General features: G+C 50.1%; 2 protein-coding genes across 2 annotated transcripts; both read left to right on the top strand.

Annotated features, from left to right (window-relative positions):
- Positions 1–656: 656 nt before the first annotated feature.
- On the top strand, positions 657–2,201 carry LOC141482773 (uncharacterized). Its single transcript, XM_074176564.1, has one exon. The coding sequence runs from the start codon at positions 657–659 to the stop codon at positions 2,199–2,201; it is 1,545 nt and encodes a 514-aa protein (XP_074032665.1).
- Positions 2,202–13,968: 11,767 nt separating this feature from the next.
- LOC141482771 (uncharacterized) lies at positions 13,969–15,309 on the top strand. Its single transcript, XM_074176563.1, has one exon. It carries the CDS (start codon positions 13,969–13,971, stop codon positions 15,307–15,309), a length of 1,341 nt encoding a protein of 446 aa, XP_074032664.1.
- Positions 15,310–19,058: the final 3,749 nt, after the last annotated feature.

The following is a 19,058-nucleotide window of genomic DNA, read 5'->3' as shown; positions in this document are numbered from 1 at the left end:
AAACAAAGAATTGCAATGGGCCCAGCGGGTAATGACGCAATGTGATTTCTGCCCAGTGCTCTGAATGTCAACGTGAAGAAATTCAAGCAAGCGCGGGTAAACGGCGGGACGGCGGGTAAACGGCGGTAAACGGCGGGTAACTATGACTCTCTTAAGGCGGGCCAGCTTAGCTGGCCCCCTTGGGCGAGTCTTAGCTGCTCATAATGGTCAGGAACGAGTGACGCAATTAGGCGGCTCGGTGTCTTGTGACAGGGGACGCCGGGCCGCCTTTTGCGTTAAAGCTTTTTTCTGACAAGTCGACTGACACCTCCTCGTGGTAACCGCCGGGAAACGCTCGACATCCTTAAGGGGAGTCGAGTAGGCTAACGTCAGCGGCGAAGCAAAATGTACCAGCCTGTCACTCAGCCTCCTTGGCCGGATGGCACTTTGGGCAGGTCCGCAAAAGGTCATGGCAGTTGCGGCATACTGGTAGCTGATGGGCCCCTAGGGGTGGCTTAAAACCTCTACCCCCTTGCCGGCGGATCCCGGTCGGCAGCTGCTTGAGCAGTGCCACTCGGGAGAGGCTCCTAGAGTCCTTTCCTAGGGGGGGCCTCCAGGACGGCACTGGAGACTAGAGTGGAAGGGAGAAGCTCTGAGGGGTCTAGCAAGCCCCTCAGATGAAAAATAACGCTCCAATTAATAACGAAGCAGCCTCGGATGCATGTGCTGGCTCTGCTCCCCTCCCAGCACATGACCTACAGGGGGAGCATGATGACGACCCGGCAAATGAACCCGGAATCGAGATGGTCAACGGAATTGACTTAGAACTGAGGTGCAACGAAGTGTTTGAGGGGATGGGTTACCCTATAGTGGTTTCTCATAGGTTTGCACCGAAATCATGCCCTCTATGTCTCCTAGAGGGCCGTAACCTCCTATCACTAGGACCGGCAGACGAGGATCGCCACGTTCGGGATTGGCACCCCGAACGTGAAGTGACGTATCTCTGCGCTTTATGCGGGAGAGAGTACAAAGCACGTCACAACTGCCGGTGCCACGTAGCAAAATGTTTTGGTCCGAAACCAGCCGTAGTCGACGGGCAGCGATGCGACATTTGCGGCTCGGTTTTCGCGACAGTGATAGGCCTCTCGCAACACATGCGGCATAGTCATCCTGTCGCCTGGAATGAAGCAAGGGCTGCTGGTACCTCACATGGTCGGCCTCCTCGGCGAAGGCATAACCAGGTCTTCACCGAGGATGAAATTCGCATGATGCTGGAGTGCGAAGTGAGGTATTATGGCGACAAATTGATGGCTTTTACAATGGCGCCCCACATACCAACTAAAACTAATACTCAGCTCCGCCACAAAAGAGCTGACCAGAAATATAAACAGAGGAGGGACCAATATCTGATTGCTCACAATCTGCCTCCTCTGGCCGCGGGGCCCCAAGATGCACAAAATCTGCCCGAAAGCCCAGCCCGCGGGCGGGCGGCTCCAGATCTCGGTGCACTAGAAGAGGAGGCTGCGGCCCTAGTAAGAGATCTGGAGTCCATCCAGCGCGACACCCGAGAGTACATAGGGTGGCGCAATGAGATCGTTGAGTCAGTCCTTGCTCAACAGCTACCCCAGAACGCCCAACGATCTCAAACGGCACAAACGGCCATTGAACAGTTAGGTACTGGTTTAAGGCGTACATCGTATTGGGAATACGACGTACCCCAGGGGTTTATCGATACGATGTACATCTGGGTTCTTACAGTCGTCCAAGACGGTGTGCGCCCGAAAAAACCTGGGCCAAAGAGGGGAGCGCGTGGAGGCAGAGGTAGTCGCAGGCGCTACCTTTATGCCAAAACGCAGGATTTGTACAACAAAAATCCCTCCCTTGTGGCACGGCACGTCCGCACAAACGTGGACTGGTTGGACACCCCTGGGATCAGGTGTTCAAATGCGGACGTGCAGGACCTGTACAATAATCTTTGGGGTCACAAGCCTGAAGTACAGGTCCCAGATCTGGGAAATAGCGACCCACCAAAGGAGTTATCGCGAGTATTCTCGGAAATAACTCCAGAGGAAATAAAACTACGATTTTCCCAGATAAGTAGATCCACGGCGGCTGGCCCTGACGGTATTCGTCTTATAGACGTAAGAAAGCCAGCCGTTTATGAAGTCCTCCATCGGTTCTTCAATTTAATAATGGTATGTGCACGGATACCATCCGAATAGAGGAAGAATCGCACCACACTAATTCCTAAAGAGGGCAAGGACGGTAGTAAGGCGGAGAACTACCGTCCTATAACGATAGCTTCGATCCTAAGTCGAGGTTACTTTGGTATCCTCGACAAGAAGCTTAGGAAAGTGGTGGATTTCTCGCCCCGCCAAAAGGGGTTTGTTAATGAGGCGGGGTGCTTCAACAACGTACACCTGCTTAACGAAGTGCTGCGGCACTCGAAAGCCCACAAGGGAATGGTGGTAACGATACTGGACGTGTCTAAGGCGTTCGACACGGTACCTCATGAGGTACTAAGTCCATCGTTACGAAAAAAGGGTCTTCCGGGCCATGTTTTACGAATAGTGGAAGACGCATATGCAGGTGTACAAACCACAATTGAATTGAACGATGCGCAAGTCGAAGTGCATCTCCAGCGCGGGGTCAAGCAAGGTGACCCCTTAAGTCCGTTTCTATTCAACGCAGCTATAGAACCCCTGCTGCTAGCGCTGGAAAGTCAACCGGGATATCAGATCAACGAATCTGTAAAAGTCACGTGCCTGGCCTTCGCGGATGATCTCATCCTGTTGGCCCAAGACGAAGGTCAGGCCCAAAAACAACTAAGTGACACGGAAGCATACCTATCGGGGTTAGGTATGAAGCTGTCACAGCGAAAATGTCAAACCTTCCGTGTTAAAACCACTAAAGACTCCTGGCACTTAGTTGATCCCGGTCTGACATTCGATAGTGGTGAAGGGGTGCCGGTGACGGGGGCCGGTGACCACCTTGTCTACCTTGGTGTGAAATTCTCTCCTTGGGCTGGTCTGACAGCGGAGGGTATTGGAGCCGACCTTGCTTCAGCATTGAACAGAGTGCAGAAATTAAAGCTGAAACCACACCAAAAAGTAGACTTAATCACCACTTACCTAGTCCCACACTACCAGTACAGAATAAACATTGCTATCCCATCTCTAAATGCGATTCGGGAGATGGACCAGGAGCTGCGGGTAGTGATCAAACGCATTCTCCACTTGCCGAACTGCACTACCAATGGGTTGTTGTATGTCGGCAAGAAAGACGGCGGACTAGGTATCCCGAGGTTAGAGTGGCTCCTAACCTCATCAACCCTTAAAGCTGGGCTAAAGTTTGCGAACAACCCCGACCCAGCAATGCGAGCTCTTGCCGCCGGAACCAGATTGGAGAGCCGTCTGAAAAATCTGGCGAGGGCGGCCAGAATAAATTGGCCAATTGAGGACCCTAAAGTCCTCAATAACTACGTAAAGAAAGAGCGTAGAAAAGAGCTCGTGAGATGGTCCCGGCTACAGTCCCAAGGAAAATCGGTCGCTGCCTTCACCGATTCCAAGATAAGTAATGCATGGCTGAGTGATCATTCACTCCTTAAGCCATGCCGCATGATAACAGCCCTCCGGATGAGGACTAACTCATGTGCTAACAGGGTGGCCATGAGTAGAGCCGGACCAACGCCTGACCTTAACTGTCGGCAATGTGGATCCCAGTTGGAGACACTGGGCCACATTCTGGGACAGTGCAGGTACACTAAGCCTGTAAGGATCAGGCGGCACGATGAGATTCGCGACCTCATCGTGCAAGAAGTAACAAAGCAAGGTACCGAGGTTGCAGTAACGGTAGAGCCGACAATAGTCGACTCCCGTGGCGGGAATCTCAAACCTGACTTGGTGATACAGCGCCAAGGAAGGGTCTTTGTGGTCGACGTCACAGTCCGCCATGAAGATGGGGATGGACTCGTTGCGGGACGCAATAGTAAGATCAACAAATATAGCCAACTGCTTCCTCAATTCCGGCATAGGTTTCATGCGGACCATGCCGAAGTCCTACCAGTCGTGGTAGGAACAAGGGGTGCATTGCCCAAGGAGACAATCCGGTGCCTTAGTCTGCTCGGATTGAAAAATAAAGGTCTATTAAAGACAATATCTATGATTGCCCTGAGAAGTTCCATAGAAATCTACCATGATTTCATGGACTATAATGCACCCCTTCGCCGGCGTAGTCGGCAACCGCCATGAGCTCCGTCTCATGGCAATCTCTTGGCCGTAGCTGCCATGTGCCCGCCCCAGGACTTCACCCCTATTGGTGATGTCCCTTTTAAACATAGGTAGTATTACCTATTTTTAAATTTTATTTATTTTATTTATTATTTTAACTCCTGCATACACTGATTTTATTTTATGTAAGTTTACCCATCCATCCCTATTGATGGTTGGGTATTTTATCTTTACAATTTTATTTATTGACTGCCCGTCGTACTCTTAGGAGTACGACGGGCTATTTAGCCTCTGGCTATTTTATCCTACGACTGCTGGTCAGATGTATGCATGACTTATATTTTATCAATTTGATCTTTTAAAATTTTAAAGTGTTGTGTACTTTTGTTTGGGCACATGGCATGCGAGTCGTGTTGCATGCAGCACGGCGGCGGGAAGAAAGTGGGCCGATGGCTAGCTTCTTGCGGCAAGCCTCCGCGAGGCATTCCCCGGAAACTGGAGGCCCTTCGGGGTCCCAGGCTAATTGCCGTTCCTTAAAAGGACCCGTATTCCTAATTTTTCCTAGCCTAAACCGTCGTTCCGGGTAGTTAAGGTTTCCCCGAAAGGGACCTGGCCAAGAGTGTTAGATAGTGAGGTGAGTCACAGGGTACGGCAAAGTAAGGTCCAGGGGTTATGCCCCAATATGGTCCGTAGCCGTATTCTCCCAAGTAGCTGAGCTACAAGGCGACCACGCCAACCGCAGGAAAGTCCTCATGTCGGATGACGATGAGCTGAATTATCCAAATGCCTCGTCATCTAATTAGTGACGCGCATCAATGGATTAACGAGATTCCCACTGTCCCTACCCACTATCTAGCGAAACCACTGCCAAGGGAACGGGCTTGGAAAAATTAGCGGGGAAAGAAGACCCTGTTGAGCTTGACTCGGCGGGAGTTACTATGACTCTCTTAACGGCGGGTCAGCTTAGCTGGCCCCCTTGGGGGAGTTCTAGTTGCTCATAATGGTCAGGAACGAGTGGCGCATTTTGGCGGCTCGGTGTCTCGTGACAGGGGACGCCGGGCCGCCTTTTGCGTTAAAGCTTTTTCCTGACAAGTCGACTGACACCTCCTCGTGGTAACCGCCGGGAAACGCTCGACATCCTTAAGGGGAGTCGAGTAGGCTAACGTCAGCGGCGAAGCAAAATGTACCAGCCTGTCTCTCAGCCTCCTTGGCCAAAAGTTCGTGGCAATTGCGGCATACTGGTAGCTGATGGGCCTCCGGGGGTGGCTTAAAACCCCTGCTCCTATGCCGGCGGATCTCCGTCGGCAGTAAAATGTACCAGCCTGTCACTCAGCCTCCTGGCCAGATGGCAATTTGGGCAGGTCCGCAAAAGGTCATGGCAATTGCGGCATACAGGTGGCTGATGGGCCCCCAGGGGTGGCTTAAAACCCCTACCCCCTTGCCGGCGGATCCCGGTCGGCAGCTGCATGAGCAGTGCCACTCGGGAAAGGCTCTGAGAGTCCTTTCCTAGGGGGGGCCTCCAGGACGGCACTGGAGACTAGAGTGGAAGGGAGAAGAGCTGAGGGGTCTAGCAAGCCCCCTAGCGGTAAATCTCCGGCTCCAAATTCTAATTTAGAAGCCTCGGATGCGTGTGCTGGCTCCGCTCCCCTCCCAGCACACGTAAGACAGGGGGAGCAACTCGTTGACGACAATGGCCCCGATAACGGACATGAGCTGGAGATGGACAGGTTACAAAAAGAAATATGGGAGAGTATGGGCTACCCAATACCGGTCGCCCAGAACTACACAGAGAGGTCCTGCACCTTATGTCTCCTCGAGGGCAGGAACCTCCTGTCATTGTCTCTGGCGGAAGAAGAACGGCACTGTCGGGATTGGCACCCCGACAGAGAAATAAAATTCGTTTGCACTAAATGCCGTAAAATATATAAAAACAGACACGCCAGCCGGTGCCATCTACCTAAATGCACCGGGCCGAAGCCGATTGTAGCCGACGGGCAGCGGTGTGGCATTTGCAATTCGGTCTTCGCGACAGACATGGGACTCTCCCAACACATGCGGCACAGGCATCCTGACGCCAGAAATGAAGCGAGAATCGCTAGTGCCTCATACTATCAGCCTCCTCGGCCAAGGCATAACCAGGCGCTACCTCTACGCCAAAACCCAAGACCTGTATAACAAAAATCCGTCCCTTGTGGCAAGGTACGTCCGTAACAACGTGGACTGGTTGGACGCCCCCGGGATCGGGTGTCCAAATGCGGACGTACAGGATCTGTACGAGAGACTATGGGGTCAAAAGCCTGTAGTACAGATCCCAGATTTGGGAGATAATGACCCTCCAGTCGAGTTATCTCATGTTTTATCCGAGATAAAAGAAACGAAATAAAAGAAAGATTCTCCCAAATAAGTAGTTCCACGGCGGCTGGCCCAGACGGTATCCGGCTAATTGATGTAAGAAGGCCAGCCGTATATGAAGTCCTCCATAGATTTTACAACCTCGTGATGGTATGTGGCCGGATACCATCCGACTGGAGGAAGAATCGAACCACTCTGATACCTAAAGAAGGCAAGGACGGTAGCAAGGCGGAGAACTACCGTCCAATTACAATAGCTTCGATCCTGAGTCGAGGATACTTCGGTATCATCGACAAGAAGCTGAGGAGAGTGGTCGAATTCTCACCCCGCCAAAAGGGGTTCGTTAACGAAGCGGGGTGCTTCAATAACGTACACCTGTTAAACGAAGTGCTGCGGCACTCGAAAGCCCATAAGGGAATGGTCGTAACGATCCTGGATGTGTCTAAGGCATTCGACACGGTACCTCATGAGGTACTAAATCCTACGTTACGTAGAAAGGGTCTTCCTGAACAAGTCGTGAGGATTGTGGAAGATGCCTACTCAGGTGTACAAACCTCACTAGAATTGAACGACGCACAAGTCGAAGTGCGCCTCCAGCGGGGGGTCAAGCAAGGTGACCCCCTAAGTCCGTTTCTATTTAATGCAGCCTTAGAGCCCCTGCTGCATAAGCTGGAGAGTCAGCCGGGTTACCAGATCAACGAATCTGAAGAAGTAACGTGCCTGGCCTTCGCTGATGACCTTGTGTTGTTAGCGCAAGACGCAAGTCAGGCACAAAAACAGTTAAGTGACACGGAAGCATACCTAGAGGGGTTAGGTATGAAATTATCACATCAAAAATGCCAAACCTTCCGTGTAAAAACTACTAAAGACTCCTGGCACTTAACTGACCCCGGTCTGAAGTTCGACAGTGGTGAAGGGGTACCGGTAATGGGGGCCGGTGACTGCCTTGTCTATCTTGGTGTAAGATTCTCTCCCTGGGTCGGAATCACATCGGAGGGTATCAGAGCCGACCTTGCCTCAGCTTTAGCAAGAGTACAGAAGCTAAAGCTGAAACCACACCAAAAGATAGACTTAATCACCACTTACCTGGTCCCGCACTACCTGTACAAAATCAATGTTACAATCCCATCACTCAACGAGATCAGAGCGATGGACCAGGAGCTACGGGTAGTGATAAAAGCTATTCTCCACCTGCCGAATAGTACGACGAATGGTCTGCTATACGTCAGCAGGAAAGACGGGGGACTAGGAATACCGAGGTTAGAGTGGCTCCTAACCTCAACAGCCCTACAAGCTGGGTTAAAGTTTTGGAACAACCCCGACCCAGCAATGCAAGCTCTTGCCGCCGGATCCAGACTGGAGGTCCGTCTGCGTAATCTGGCGAAGGCGTCTAGGATCAACTGGCCAGTTGATCCAACAGTTATTAAAAATTACGTTCGTAAAGAACGTAAAAAAGAGCTTGCCAGATGGTCCCGGCAGAAGTCGCAGGGAAAGTCGGTCGCAGCCTTCACCGACTCCAAAGTTAGTAATACATGGCTTAGTGACCCTACGTTGCTAAAGCCATGTCGCATGATAACGGCCCTCCGAATGCGTACTAACTCATGCGCTAATAGGGTGGCCATGAGTAGAGCCGGACCAGTTCCTGATCCGAACTGCCGCCAATGTGGGTCCCAGTTGGAGACACTGGGTCACATATTGGGCCAGTGCAGATATACAAAGTCGTCAAGGATCAGAAGGCACGATGAGATTCGCGACCTCATCGTTGCAGAAGTTACTAAGCAAGGCACAGAGGTAGCAGTAACGGTGGAGCCGACGATAGTCGACCCCCGTGGCGGGAATCTCAAACCTGACTTGGTGATACAGCGCCAAGGAAGGGTCTTCGTGGTCGATGTAACAGTCCGCCACGAAGATGGGGATGGCCTCGTTTCGGGACGAAACAGTAAGATACAAAAATATAGCCGACTGTTACCTCAATTCCAGCAAAGGTTTCATGCGGACCAAGCCGAAGTCCTACCAATAGTGGTAGGAACAAGGGGGGCATTACCCAGGGAGACAACCCGGTGTCTTAGAACACTCGGGTTGCAGAATCAGGGCTTATATAAAACAATATCCTTAATCGCCCTTAGAAGTTCCATTGAAATCTATCATGATTTCATGGACTACAATGCCCCCCTTCGCCGGCGTAGTCGGCAACCGCCATGAGCTCCGCCTCATGGTAACCTCTTGGCCATAGCTGCCATGTGTTCGCCCCAGGGCCCCACCCCTATTGGTGTGGTCCTTTTTAATCTTAGGTAATATTACCTATTTTATTCAAAATTATTTATTTATTATTTTACTAACTCCTGTATACACTGGGTTTTTATCTGTAAAGCTTACCCATCCATCCCTATTGATGGTTGGGTATTTTATTTTTACAATTTTTATCTGTTGACTGCCCGTCGTACTCTTAGGAGTACGGCGGGCTTTTTAGCCACTTGGCTATTTTATCCTTTGACGGCCGGTGGACTCTATTGAGCGCACTGGCCTTCGTTGCCAGATGTATGCAGGACTTATTTTATCAGATTTATTTATACAATTTTAAAAAATATGTGTTGTGTATAATTGTCAGAACACATGACATGCGAGTCGTGTTGCAGGCAACACGGCGGCGGGAAGAAGTGGGCCGATGGCTAGCTTCTTGCGGCAAGCCTCCGCGAGGCATCCCCGGTAACTGGAAGCCCCTCGGGGCCCCAGGCCAATTGCCGTTCCTTTTAGGACCCCGCTTTCCTAATTTTTCCGGCCACGACCGTTGTTCCGGCAGTATAAGTTTCCCCGAAAGGGACCCGGCCAAGAGTGCTAGTTAGTGGGTGAGACCACCAGGGTACGGCAAAGTAAGGTCCAGGGGCCTAGCCCCACATGGTCCGTAGCCGTATTCTCCCAAGTAGCTGAGCTACAGGCGACCACGCCAACCGCAGGAAAGTCCTCATGGAGATGACGTGAGCAGAAATAGCCAAATGCCTCGTCATCTAATTAGTGACGCGCATGAATGGATTAACGAGATTCCCACTGTCCCTACCCACTATCTAGCGAAACCACTGCCAAAGGAACGTGCTATTCAAATCAAAGAATTGCGATGGGCCCAGCGGGTAATGACGCAATGTGATTTCTGCCCAGTGCTCTGAATGTCAACGTGAAGAAATTCAAGCAAGCGCGGGTAAACGGGAGTAACTATGACTCTCTTAAGCGGAGTGAGCACTCCCGAGTGAGTTATAGCTACTCATAATGGTCAGGAACGAGTGGCGCGTATGGGCGGCTCGGTGACTCGTGACGTGGGACGCAGAGCCGCTTTTTGCGTTAAAGCTTTTTTCTGACAAGTCGACTGAGACCTCCTCGTGGTAACCGTCGGGAAACGCTCGACATCCTTAAGGGGAGTCGAGTAGGCTAACGTCAGCGGCGAAACTAAATGAACCAGCCTGTCACTCAGCCTCCTTGGTCGGATGGTATTTTGGGCAGGTCCGCCTGCATTCCATCTGCATTGAAGGTAAGCCTGAACATAAGCTTTTAGTTCAGTTTTGGAGCCATTCGGTGCAACGACAACCTCCAAAATATATCGTTGTGTATATTCTGATAAGGAATACTTTGGCGAATGCTCCGGTGCAGGCCGGGAGGTAACAACTGAATCTACGGGATTTTTGTGCAAGAAACACCAGGCCGCCTAGAGGTTATTAATAGAACGCCAAACATGAAGAAAACGGTTGGAACAAGTCAGATAACGCCGGTTTCTTCAAGAGAAACAACTATGAGGGCCTCCACGTTGACGAAAACTACTCTGGACCAGCATTCATCAGCTAGGACGAATTCAGGAGGGAAGCTTCCCCGCAGCTCCGGGAGCAAAACAACACCGGGTTCCGGCCAGGATTCGCTCAGGAGTGAGCAAAGTATGAAGAAGACTGTTGCCGTGACCCAAACCGGTGGACAGGGCTCACTCCGCGCGCCACTGGGGCCACACCAGTGCGATAAGTGTGGACAATTAAGTGGCTCACAGCGAGCGTTACTGCGCCACAAACAAACTTGTGGCATTTGAGACAGGCAGCACTGCATGCACTGTGGGAAATTTTATGAAACTTACGGGGGAGTCAGATTACACGAGAAGGGCTCACCCCGAGAAATACCATCAGGAGTTGCAGGTGCGGATCCCTGAGGAAGAGTCAGCTGTAATGAGACGCCTGGCCGCTATTGAAGCAACCACACCGCCAGGCCGCCCATTTGTATCGTATGTGGAGAGTGCAACGAAGCTGACAAAAGATCAGATCCGCCATAAGCGTTGCAAACCCTTATATGCCACGCTATTGGCGGAAGCCAGGAATGCGGCGAGGAGGAACTCTTTAACTGGTCTCCTTGCCGGAAACCGCAACTCCGTGAATACTGATAAAGCCAATACACCAACGGCTCGAGTGGATGCAGTGCTGACCTCGACGACATTGGAAGAAGCCAGAAGAACGACGGCTGCAGTTGGCGCAGTGGAACATGACAACGAGGGGAAGCTTCTACATCACATCTCCCTAACAGACATTACAACTGGTCTGGAATATTCTGACGGAAATGTTACATCGGGTGCCGAAGAAATCGAGTTGGAAACAACTACTTACGCCACCCCAACAGCTTCAGCATTGCTCGATGACACTTCGGCTAGCGATAGCTTGCTGTTACAGACTCCTGTCGCAGCTAGCCCTGTACAGGCGCCTTCGCCATTATCAACAACATCGAAGAGGCCGGTGATGCACACTTACCAAATTGTCGGCACTTCAAACATGGAATTGGTTGGCACTTTGCCTCCTACTACTAGCACGGAGTCTGCAAGCCCCCCCCCCCCTTGCGGACCAGAGCCGGAATCAAGAAAGAGACCTAGGTCAGTCATAACTCCGTCGCCACCGGAGGTACAGGAGACCCCGAATTGAGAGGTCCACAATGGTGATAGCCTCTAATAAGCCCACTGATGACATAACAACAACTGAGTTCAGACCGAGGTTAGCTGGAAGCACTTCCAATGTGGTGCGACTCTCCGAGAGTATGTAGAAACACGGTAGCGTTACCCGTGGTCATCCCTCCCGAGCTTGAAACCTATCTTTTGCGTCTGCAAAATGAGCTCGAGGAGGAGCTAGATGGCCAAGTGGACGAATATAACTATCTTCAGCCAAATGAGGCCGGTCTCATGATGAGTGACGCCATGACACTCATGATGAGTGACATCAGGTCAGCGGTAGCGGGTTACTAAAACCGTCGCTTGTTAACTTGCCGGTCTGACTGGGCAACCTTGAGGCTGCACCTCTCAAGCCAGACCAGAAGCTGACAGTCCTGAAGGACTTCGTCATTCCGAGACTCCTATATGGGCTCCAAAATCCAAGGGTTACTGCGAAGATATTGAGGGCGGCGGACCGCCTGATTAAAAATTGTGTAAACACCTGCCTCCACCTAAACGAACACACTCCGGACCCAGCCCTATACGTGAAAATTCGCGATGGGGGACTGGGTCTGTTAGAGTTGCGACACGCGATCCCTAGTATGTTCGCTAAAAGACTGAGGTCCCTCCTAGAGCGACCGGATGACATGGCTCTGTCCGCCACTCTACAAAAGGAGGCGGTTACCAGCTTAATATCCAGGCTGGTCAGCCTTGGGGGTGATATCCCGCTAGACCAACTGTGGCAGGATAAACTAAAAGCAGCCCACACAATTGATGGGCTGGAGCAGTCGGCAGACGACCCTGCGTCGAGAAGTTGGCTGCAGAATAATCCCCAAGGCTGGTCGGGGAGGGATTTCGTACGGGCTGTACAGCTTCGGATGAATAATCTCCCCACTAAGGGGATGCCCCACATCCCCGTAGGTGAAAGAAAATGCAGGGCCGCCTGCGAGAAAGCCGAAACTCTCTCGCATGTTTTACAGCTCAAAGTCCAGCTGTGTCCACTCTGTGCTGAAGTGGGGCTCGACAATCCACGCCGAATTTGGCAAGGTGTGGCGCGACAGACGCCGTTAGTGACAAGTGCGCGAGTGCGTGTGCGGTGGTGGTGGTTTCCCGGCACTCGATGTATCATCGACCATATATTTTATTTTATCTTTCAACGTGTATGTTTTATATCTATATGTGTCCCGCCGCCTTATACACGGCGGTTTTTAAATTTGTTATTGTCACTATTTATTATTTTACTCTGACCCTATTGTCGGCTACTCTTTTGAGTAGTATTCACACTGTATATGATAAGATTGTGTTCTATTATTACGACCACCTGTATATTATAGTTTGCTTGTGATATAGTGACGCACATGTGTGCTCACTTTGTGATTTTGTATACTGTTTATAACCCCCAACAACGGGTACATGTATTTATATATAAATAAATATTTTGAATAGCCAAATGCCTCGTCATCTAATTAGTGACACGCATGAATGGATTAACGAGACCAGCAGGTATCTGCTGGGCAAATACTTCCCCAAGGATGATCCTCTGAGAGACACCCCGACTAGGCGCTGGTGGAGGGAGAGAGAGGAGGAAGAATGGGGAGAAAATTAGCCTGGGTTTACTATCGGGGAGCTGACAGCTGTGGCTGAGCAGCTGCTCGATGGCAAGTCAACAGGAGTGGATGGGGTCCCGAACGAAGTTATTCGTAAGGTGATGGAATGGAAGGGAGAGTGCATGGTGGAACTATTCAGCGCCTGTTTGGGGAGAGGGCACTTTCCGATACCGAAGAAGGACGGAAATCCCAGGCCAATCAGCCTGCTGACTGGCATGGGACGGATGTTGGACAGGCTTCTTAACGGTAGGATGCAAGTATGGTGTGAAAGACAGTTGAAATTCTCCCCGAATCAATTTGGGTTCAGGGGGGAATGGATACAGTAATGGCAGTAGAGAGAATGGTGAGTAGAATAAAAGAAAACAAGAGAGGAAGGAGACATAGTCTGGTTGTGGCGTTGGACCTGTCAAACGCCTTTAATACCGCATGGGCACCGGCGATTGAAGTGTGTATGAGACGAATGGGAATGCCGGAAAATGTGGGCAGGACATGCATGAGCTTCATAGGGGAGAGAACAGTCACTTGTGGGGCGGTCTCTGAATTTGTGAACAGAGGCTGCCCACAGCGGTCAAGTCTGGGACCAACCCTATGGCTGCTAGTGATGGAGGCATGGTTTGAGAGAATCAACAGGATGAAAATTAGGGAAGGCATAGGAGCAATAGGAGTACAAGTGTAGGCCTATGCGGATGACCAGCTTGTCATCATCGAGGGTAACTCTGTCGACAGCATAGAGAATGGATGGAAGTTGGTATGGGACGAATGCAAAGGATGGGAGGAGGAGATGTGGCTGAAATATAATGAGACGAAAACGGAATGCATGTTCATACCAACTAGTAGGGATGTAAGAACCCCGGTTCTTAGAATGCAGGGAAGAGTGATTGAACAAAAAATGAGTGTGAGATACCTAGGAATTGTGGTGGACACAGGACTTCTGTTAATAGACCACCACAAGGAGGTAAGGAAAAAACTGAGTGAGCTGACAGGTAAACTGAGGAGATGGACCGGGAAGAATGTAGGACTAAAGAGAGAATGTGTAAGGATGATCTATGAAAGGGTGGCCAAACCTGCGGCACTGTATGGTGTACAAGTCTGGGGAGAAAGGGTTAAGAGACAGCTGAGTGCGGCACAGAGGCCGTTTCTGTTGGCATCATGTGGAGCTTACAGAACGACGCCAACAGCAGCACTCAGTGTTATAACCGGAATGGCGCCACTTCAAATAGAAGGATGGGCCAGATACCATGAATGGAGAGCGAATGGAAGAAGGAAGATAGAGGAAAGAGTGAAAGGTGAAGATAAAATTTTCCCCTGGCTGCAAGGGGAGTTGCTGGAGGAGATGGAGGGAGAAGAGGTGATTGAAGTATATGTGGACGCAGGGGTGAGGATGGAGGAAGAAAGGATGGGAATCGGATGGGCGTATAAAAGGAGAGGGAAAGAATGGATTACAGGGAATGAAAGGATAACCTGGCAAAGTAGTGTGAATGAAGCAGAAGCAATGGCAATAGAGCGGGTGATCGGTATGTGGAGTATGGAAGAGAATATCAGAGTAGTGAGTGACTCGGTAATGGCGGTAGATAGAGTGAATGCAGGAAGAGTGAGGAATAAAAGGATAGCAAGGATACAAAGGATGATTGAGGGAAGGAGAGAGAGGGGAGTACGTACCCAAATCATACGGAGGAGGGGACACGACATCGGCAACATGGGAAACCTAAAGGCACATGAAGAGGTCCACATGGGCATGAATAAGGAGCAGGTAACGCTTCAGGCCAGGCAAGCTTATAGTAAACTGGAGGAGAGAAAGCGTGTGAAAGAGACTATAAAGAGGGAATGGCAAAGGGAATGGGAGAGGGGCACGACTAGGCGATTGTTCCACAGATTCTGTAGAACAGTCGGGTATGAATCATTGGATCTGTCGCGAAAGGCGATCCAGTTGCTCACAGGGCATGGGAATTTTCCGGGGTACCTGGCGCGATTTAGACTGGGACCGGAGGTTCCCTGTCCGTGTGGGTATGGGGAGCCGGAAGCGGCAGAGCATGTGATCGATAGATGTTTGATAAGGGACAGGATTGGATGGAGAGAATGGAAGGAGAGAATTGAGAGGGTGAATGGAGAAATGAGTCTAAGGGATGAAAACGGAAATAAGAGGGAATGGATACGATTTGCGAATGAATGGGCAGACAGTGTGGTGAGGGACGAAAGGGAATGATTTGGGCAAGTTACCAACTCATTGCAGGAAAAGGAAAGGTCACCTCTGGGTGGTGTGAACATCATCTTGGTTATGGTTGAACACAAGTCTGGGAATTGTATAAGGATCCGACATATGACACAAGAATATGATGTGAGGGATAAAAAAAAAAGAAAATGGGTGGGGAGATAAATTATAGTAATATGGACTTGGGTCACATTGGTTGGAAGAATTGTTTAGTTTCATTATTTTGATTTAGTTAAGTTTAGTTAAGGTAGCGATAGGTAAATAGTAATTGGAATTGGGTCACATTGGTTGGAAGAATTGTTTAGTTTCATCATTTTGATTTGGTAGTTAGTTAAGTTAGTGATAGGAAATAGAAATTTCAAATGTTTTTTATTATAAAATTATGTATTGAAAATTATTGTTGAAATAAAGAGATGGGTCTTCTACCCCGCTGATTCGTCCCGGCGCATTGGCGTCGCTCTGCGACGCTGGGGGGAGAGTTCGGAGGAGTAGGGGTTCCCTTGATAGTGGTGGCATTAGATAGAGGGAAGTTGCCAGTTGAAAGGCTTTCGGGCTAGGCCAACGAAGGCATAGGCATTGTTCATGTCCCTACCCACTTCACGTTCAGCTGTCATCGAGAGTGGACGTGTTTGTTGGAGCGAATGAAAGTAAAACCTGTTAGTGTAAGTAGTTATCAAAGAGAAGATACAAAGTGTAAAAAAGACACCTTAAAAGGTATTTGGCATTGGTTATTATTAAAACAAAGTGATAGAGAACCAAAAAGTGAATAACAGTATTTTATCAATTCCATGCAGTTTAAAAATTCGAAAAACGGAATTCTGCAGTGGATTGAGATACGTAAAAACATCGAACAAATAGTTCAAAAACGAAGGAAACTTATCGGATTTGTATTTTGACGGACCTTTGAACAAGAATTACGGGTCGTTTCCGGAAGAAAACCTTAAATTTCTGAACATTTAACATACGTTGCGGGCCGATTTCGGATTTAGAGAAAAATCGCAAACAAGGAGAGAAAGAACTGGACGACCGTCTCGATGAGATATTTAAACCCAGAAATTCATTGCCTAGGACACCTCCAGGCCAGAAACAACGAATGATTGACGAGGCATGGATGGAGGCAAAGCAAACAATGGTGGAGACCGTGAGGGACATCATGAATAAATCGGCGGAGAAGCTAGAACACTTGAGGGATGATCTGAACATAACCATTCTAGAGGGGTCCTGTGGAGAAGAGGGAGAGGAGTCAGCGGCTAGAGCTGGCTATAAAGCTGGGGATGCACGGTCCATGGTCGCCGGAATTGGGGACATGGTCGACACGATCCAAAAGGCTACCACCAAGTATTCCGGAGGAAAAGTCCAGTTTAACCGGGATGAACAGCTGGCGGTAAGTAACAGCCTGCAGCGATTCATGAGTATAACAGGTAGAATGGGAAGTCATCCGTAAGGTGACCGACTGGAAGGGAGACTGCCTGGTTAAAATAACTCCGAGCGGAATTAAATAGGACTCTGAGGGAAAGTGATGAGGAAACTGAAAATCAAGAATGATTTGAACGGGGTGGTAATGCACCAGATTCTCTGGGGGTAAAATCCAGTTTAACCGAGAGGAGCAGAACGCTGTAAGCGGTAGCTTGCATCAGGGCTTGCATCAGGGTGAGTGGTGAGCTTGGTAACAAGCTCAAATTGCTAGAGACGAAGAGAAATTCAGGCAAACGCGGGTAAACGGCGGAAGTGAATATGACTCTCTTAACGGGAGTAACTATGACTCTCTTAAGGGTTATGGCTACTCGTAAAGGTCTGAAATTGGTGGCGCAGAATAGCGGCCGGGTGTCCCGTGAGAGGGGACTTTATGCCATTTGATGGCGCATTCTGGCGGTTCAGGTGCTTGCTCATCCGGGTGCCTAGGCCGCCTTTTGCGTTAAAACCCTTTTCAGACAAGTCGACTGACACCTCCTCGTGGTAACCGCCGGAAAACGCTCGTCATGCTTATGGGGAGACCAGTAGGCTAACGTCAGCGGCGAAATGAAACAGCCTGTCACTTAGCCCCCTTGGCAGGATGCTATTTTGGGCAGGTCCGCGAAAGTTCATAGCAATCGCGACATACTGGTAGCTGATGGGCCCTATGAGGTGGTTTAGAACCTCTACCCCCTTGTCGACGGATCCCGGTTGACAACTGCATGAGCAGTACTGCTCGGGTAAGTCTCCGAGATGTTTTCCTAGGAGGGGTCTCCAGGACGACACTGGGGATCAGAGCGGATAGGGAGAAGTTCTGACGGGGCCTAGCAAGCCCCCAGGAAAAATAAACAAGCTCCAAATATTGAAGCAGCCTCGAATGCATGTGCTGGCTTTGCTTTCCTTCCAGCACATGACCCGCAGGGGGGGCAAGTTGACGAACAGGCTATCGAATTAGGACCTCCGTTGGTTGAAGGAATTGATCTTGAAATAAAGTGCAATGAAGTGTTTGAGGGCACAACCATCCTGAAGCCAGAAATGAAGCAAGGGCTGCTGGTGCCTCAAATGATCGGCCTCCTTGGCGAAGGCATAACCAGGTCTTCACCGAGGATGAAATTCGAACGAAGCTGGAGTGCGAAGTGAGGTAATATGGCGACAAGATGATAGCTTTTACAATGGCGTCCCACATTCCAAAAAAAACGAATACTCGGCTCCGACACAAAAGAGCTGATCAAAAATACAAAAAGAGGAGGGATCAGTATCTGATTGCTCATAATCTACCTCCTCTAGCCGTGGGGCCCCATGAAGCACCAAATATGCCCGAAAGCCAAGCCCGTGGGCGGGCGGATCCAGATCTAGATGGTGCACTAGAAGAGGCTGTGGCCCTGGAGGCCATCCAGCGCGACACCCGAGAGTACATAGGGTGGCGCAGTGAGATCGTTGAGTCAGTCCTTGCTCGACAGACACCCCAGAACGCCCAACGATTTCAAACAGTAACGACGGCCCTCAAATCGTTAGGTACTGGTTTAACGCGGACAGCGTATTGGGAATACGACGTAGCCGACGGGTTCATCGATACGATGTACTCCTGTGTTCTTACTGTCTTCCAAGACGGTGCCCGGCCGAGAAAACCTGGGCCGAAGAGGGGAGCGCGTGGAGGCCAAGGTAGTCGCAGGCGCTACCTTTATGCCAAAACGCAAGATTTGTACGTCTTACGTCTTACAGACGTAAGAAAGCCTGCCGTTTATGGAGTCCTCCATCGGTTTTTCAATTTGATAATGGTATGTGCACGGATACCTACCGATTGGAGGAAGAATCACACTACACTGATACCCAAAGAGGGTAAAGACGGTAGTAAGGCGGAGAACTACCGTCCTATAACAATAGCTTCGATCCTAAGTATGCATATGAAGGTGTACAGACAACTATAGAGTTGAATGACGCACAAGTCGAAGTGCGTCTACAGCGCGGGGTCAAGCAAGGTTCTAAGTCCTTTTCTATTCAACGCAGCCATATAACCCCTGCTGCAGCCGCTGGAAAGTCAGCCGGGACATCAGATCAACGAATCTGTTAGAGCATACCGGGCCTTCGCGGATGATCTCACCCTTTTGGCCCAAGACGAAGGCCGGGCCCAAAAGCAACTAAGTGACACTAAAGCATACCTATTGGGGTTAGGTATGAAGCTATCACAGCTAAAATGTCAAACCTTCCGTGTAAAAACCACTAAAGACTCCTGGCCCTTAGTTGATCCCGGTTTGACATTCGATAGTGTTGAAGGGTTGCCGGTGACGGGG

This window comes from Leptinotarsa decemlineata, unplaced genomic scaffold (genome assembly GCF_025532065.1).
Source record: "Leptinotarsa decemlineata unplaced genomic scaffold, Ldec_3_MD MMD2_tig00001973_RagTag_RagTag, whole genome shotgun sequence".
NCBI classification, from domain to species: Eukaryota; Metazoa; Arthropoda; class Insecta; order Coleoptera; family Chrysomelidae; genus Leptinotarsa; species Leptinotarsa decemlineata.
Note: the sequence above shows the minus strand (reverse complement) of the source record. Positions and strands in the feature narration are given on the sequence as shown.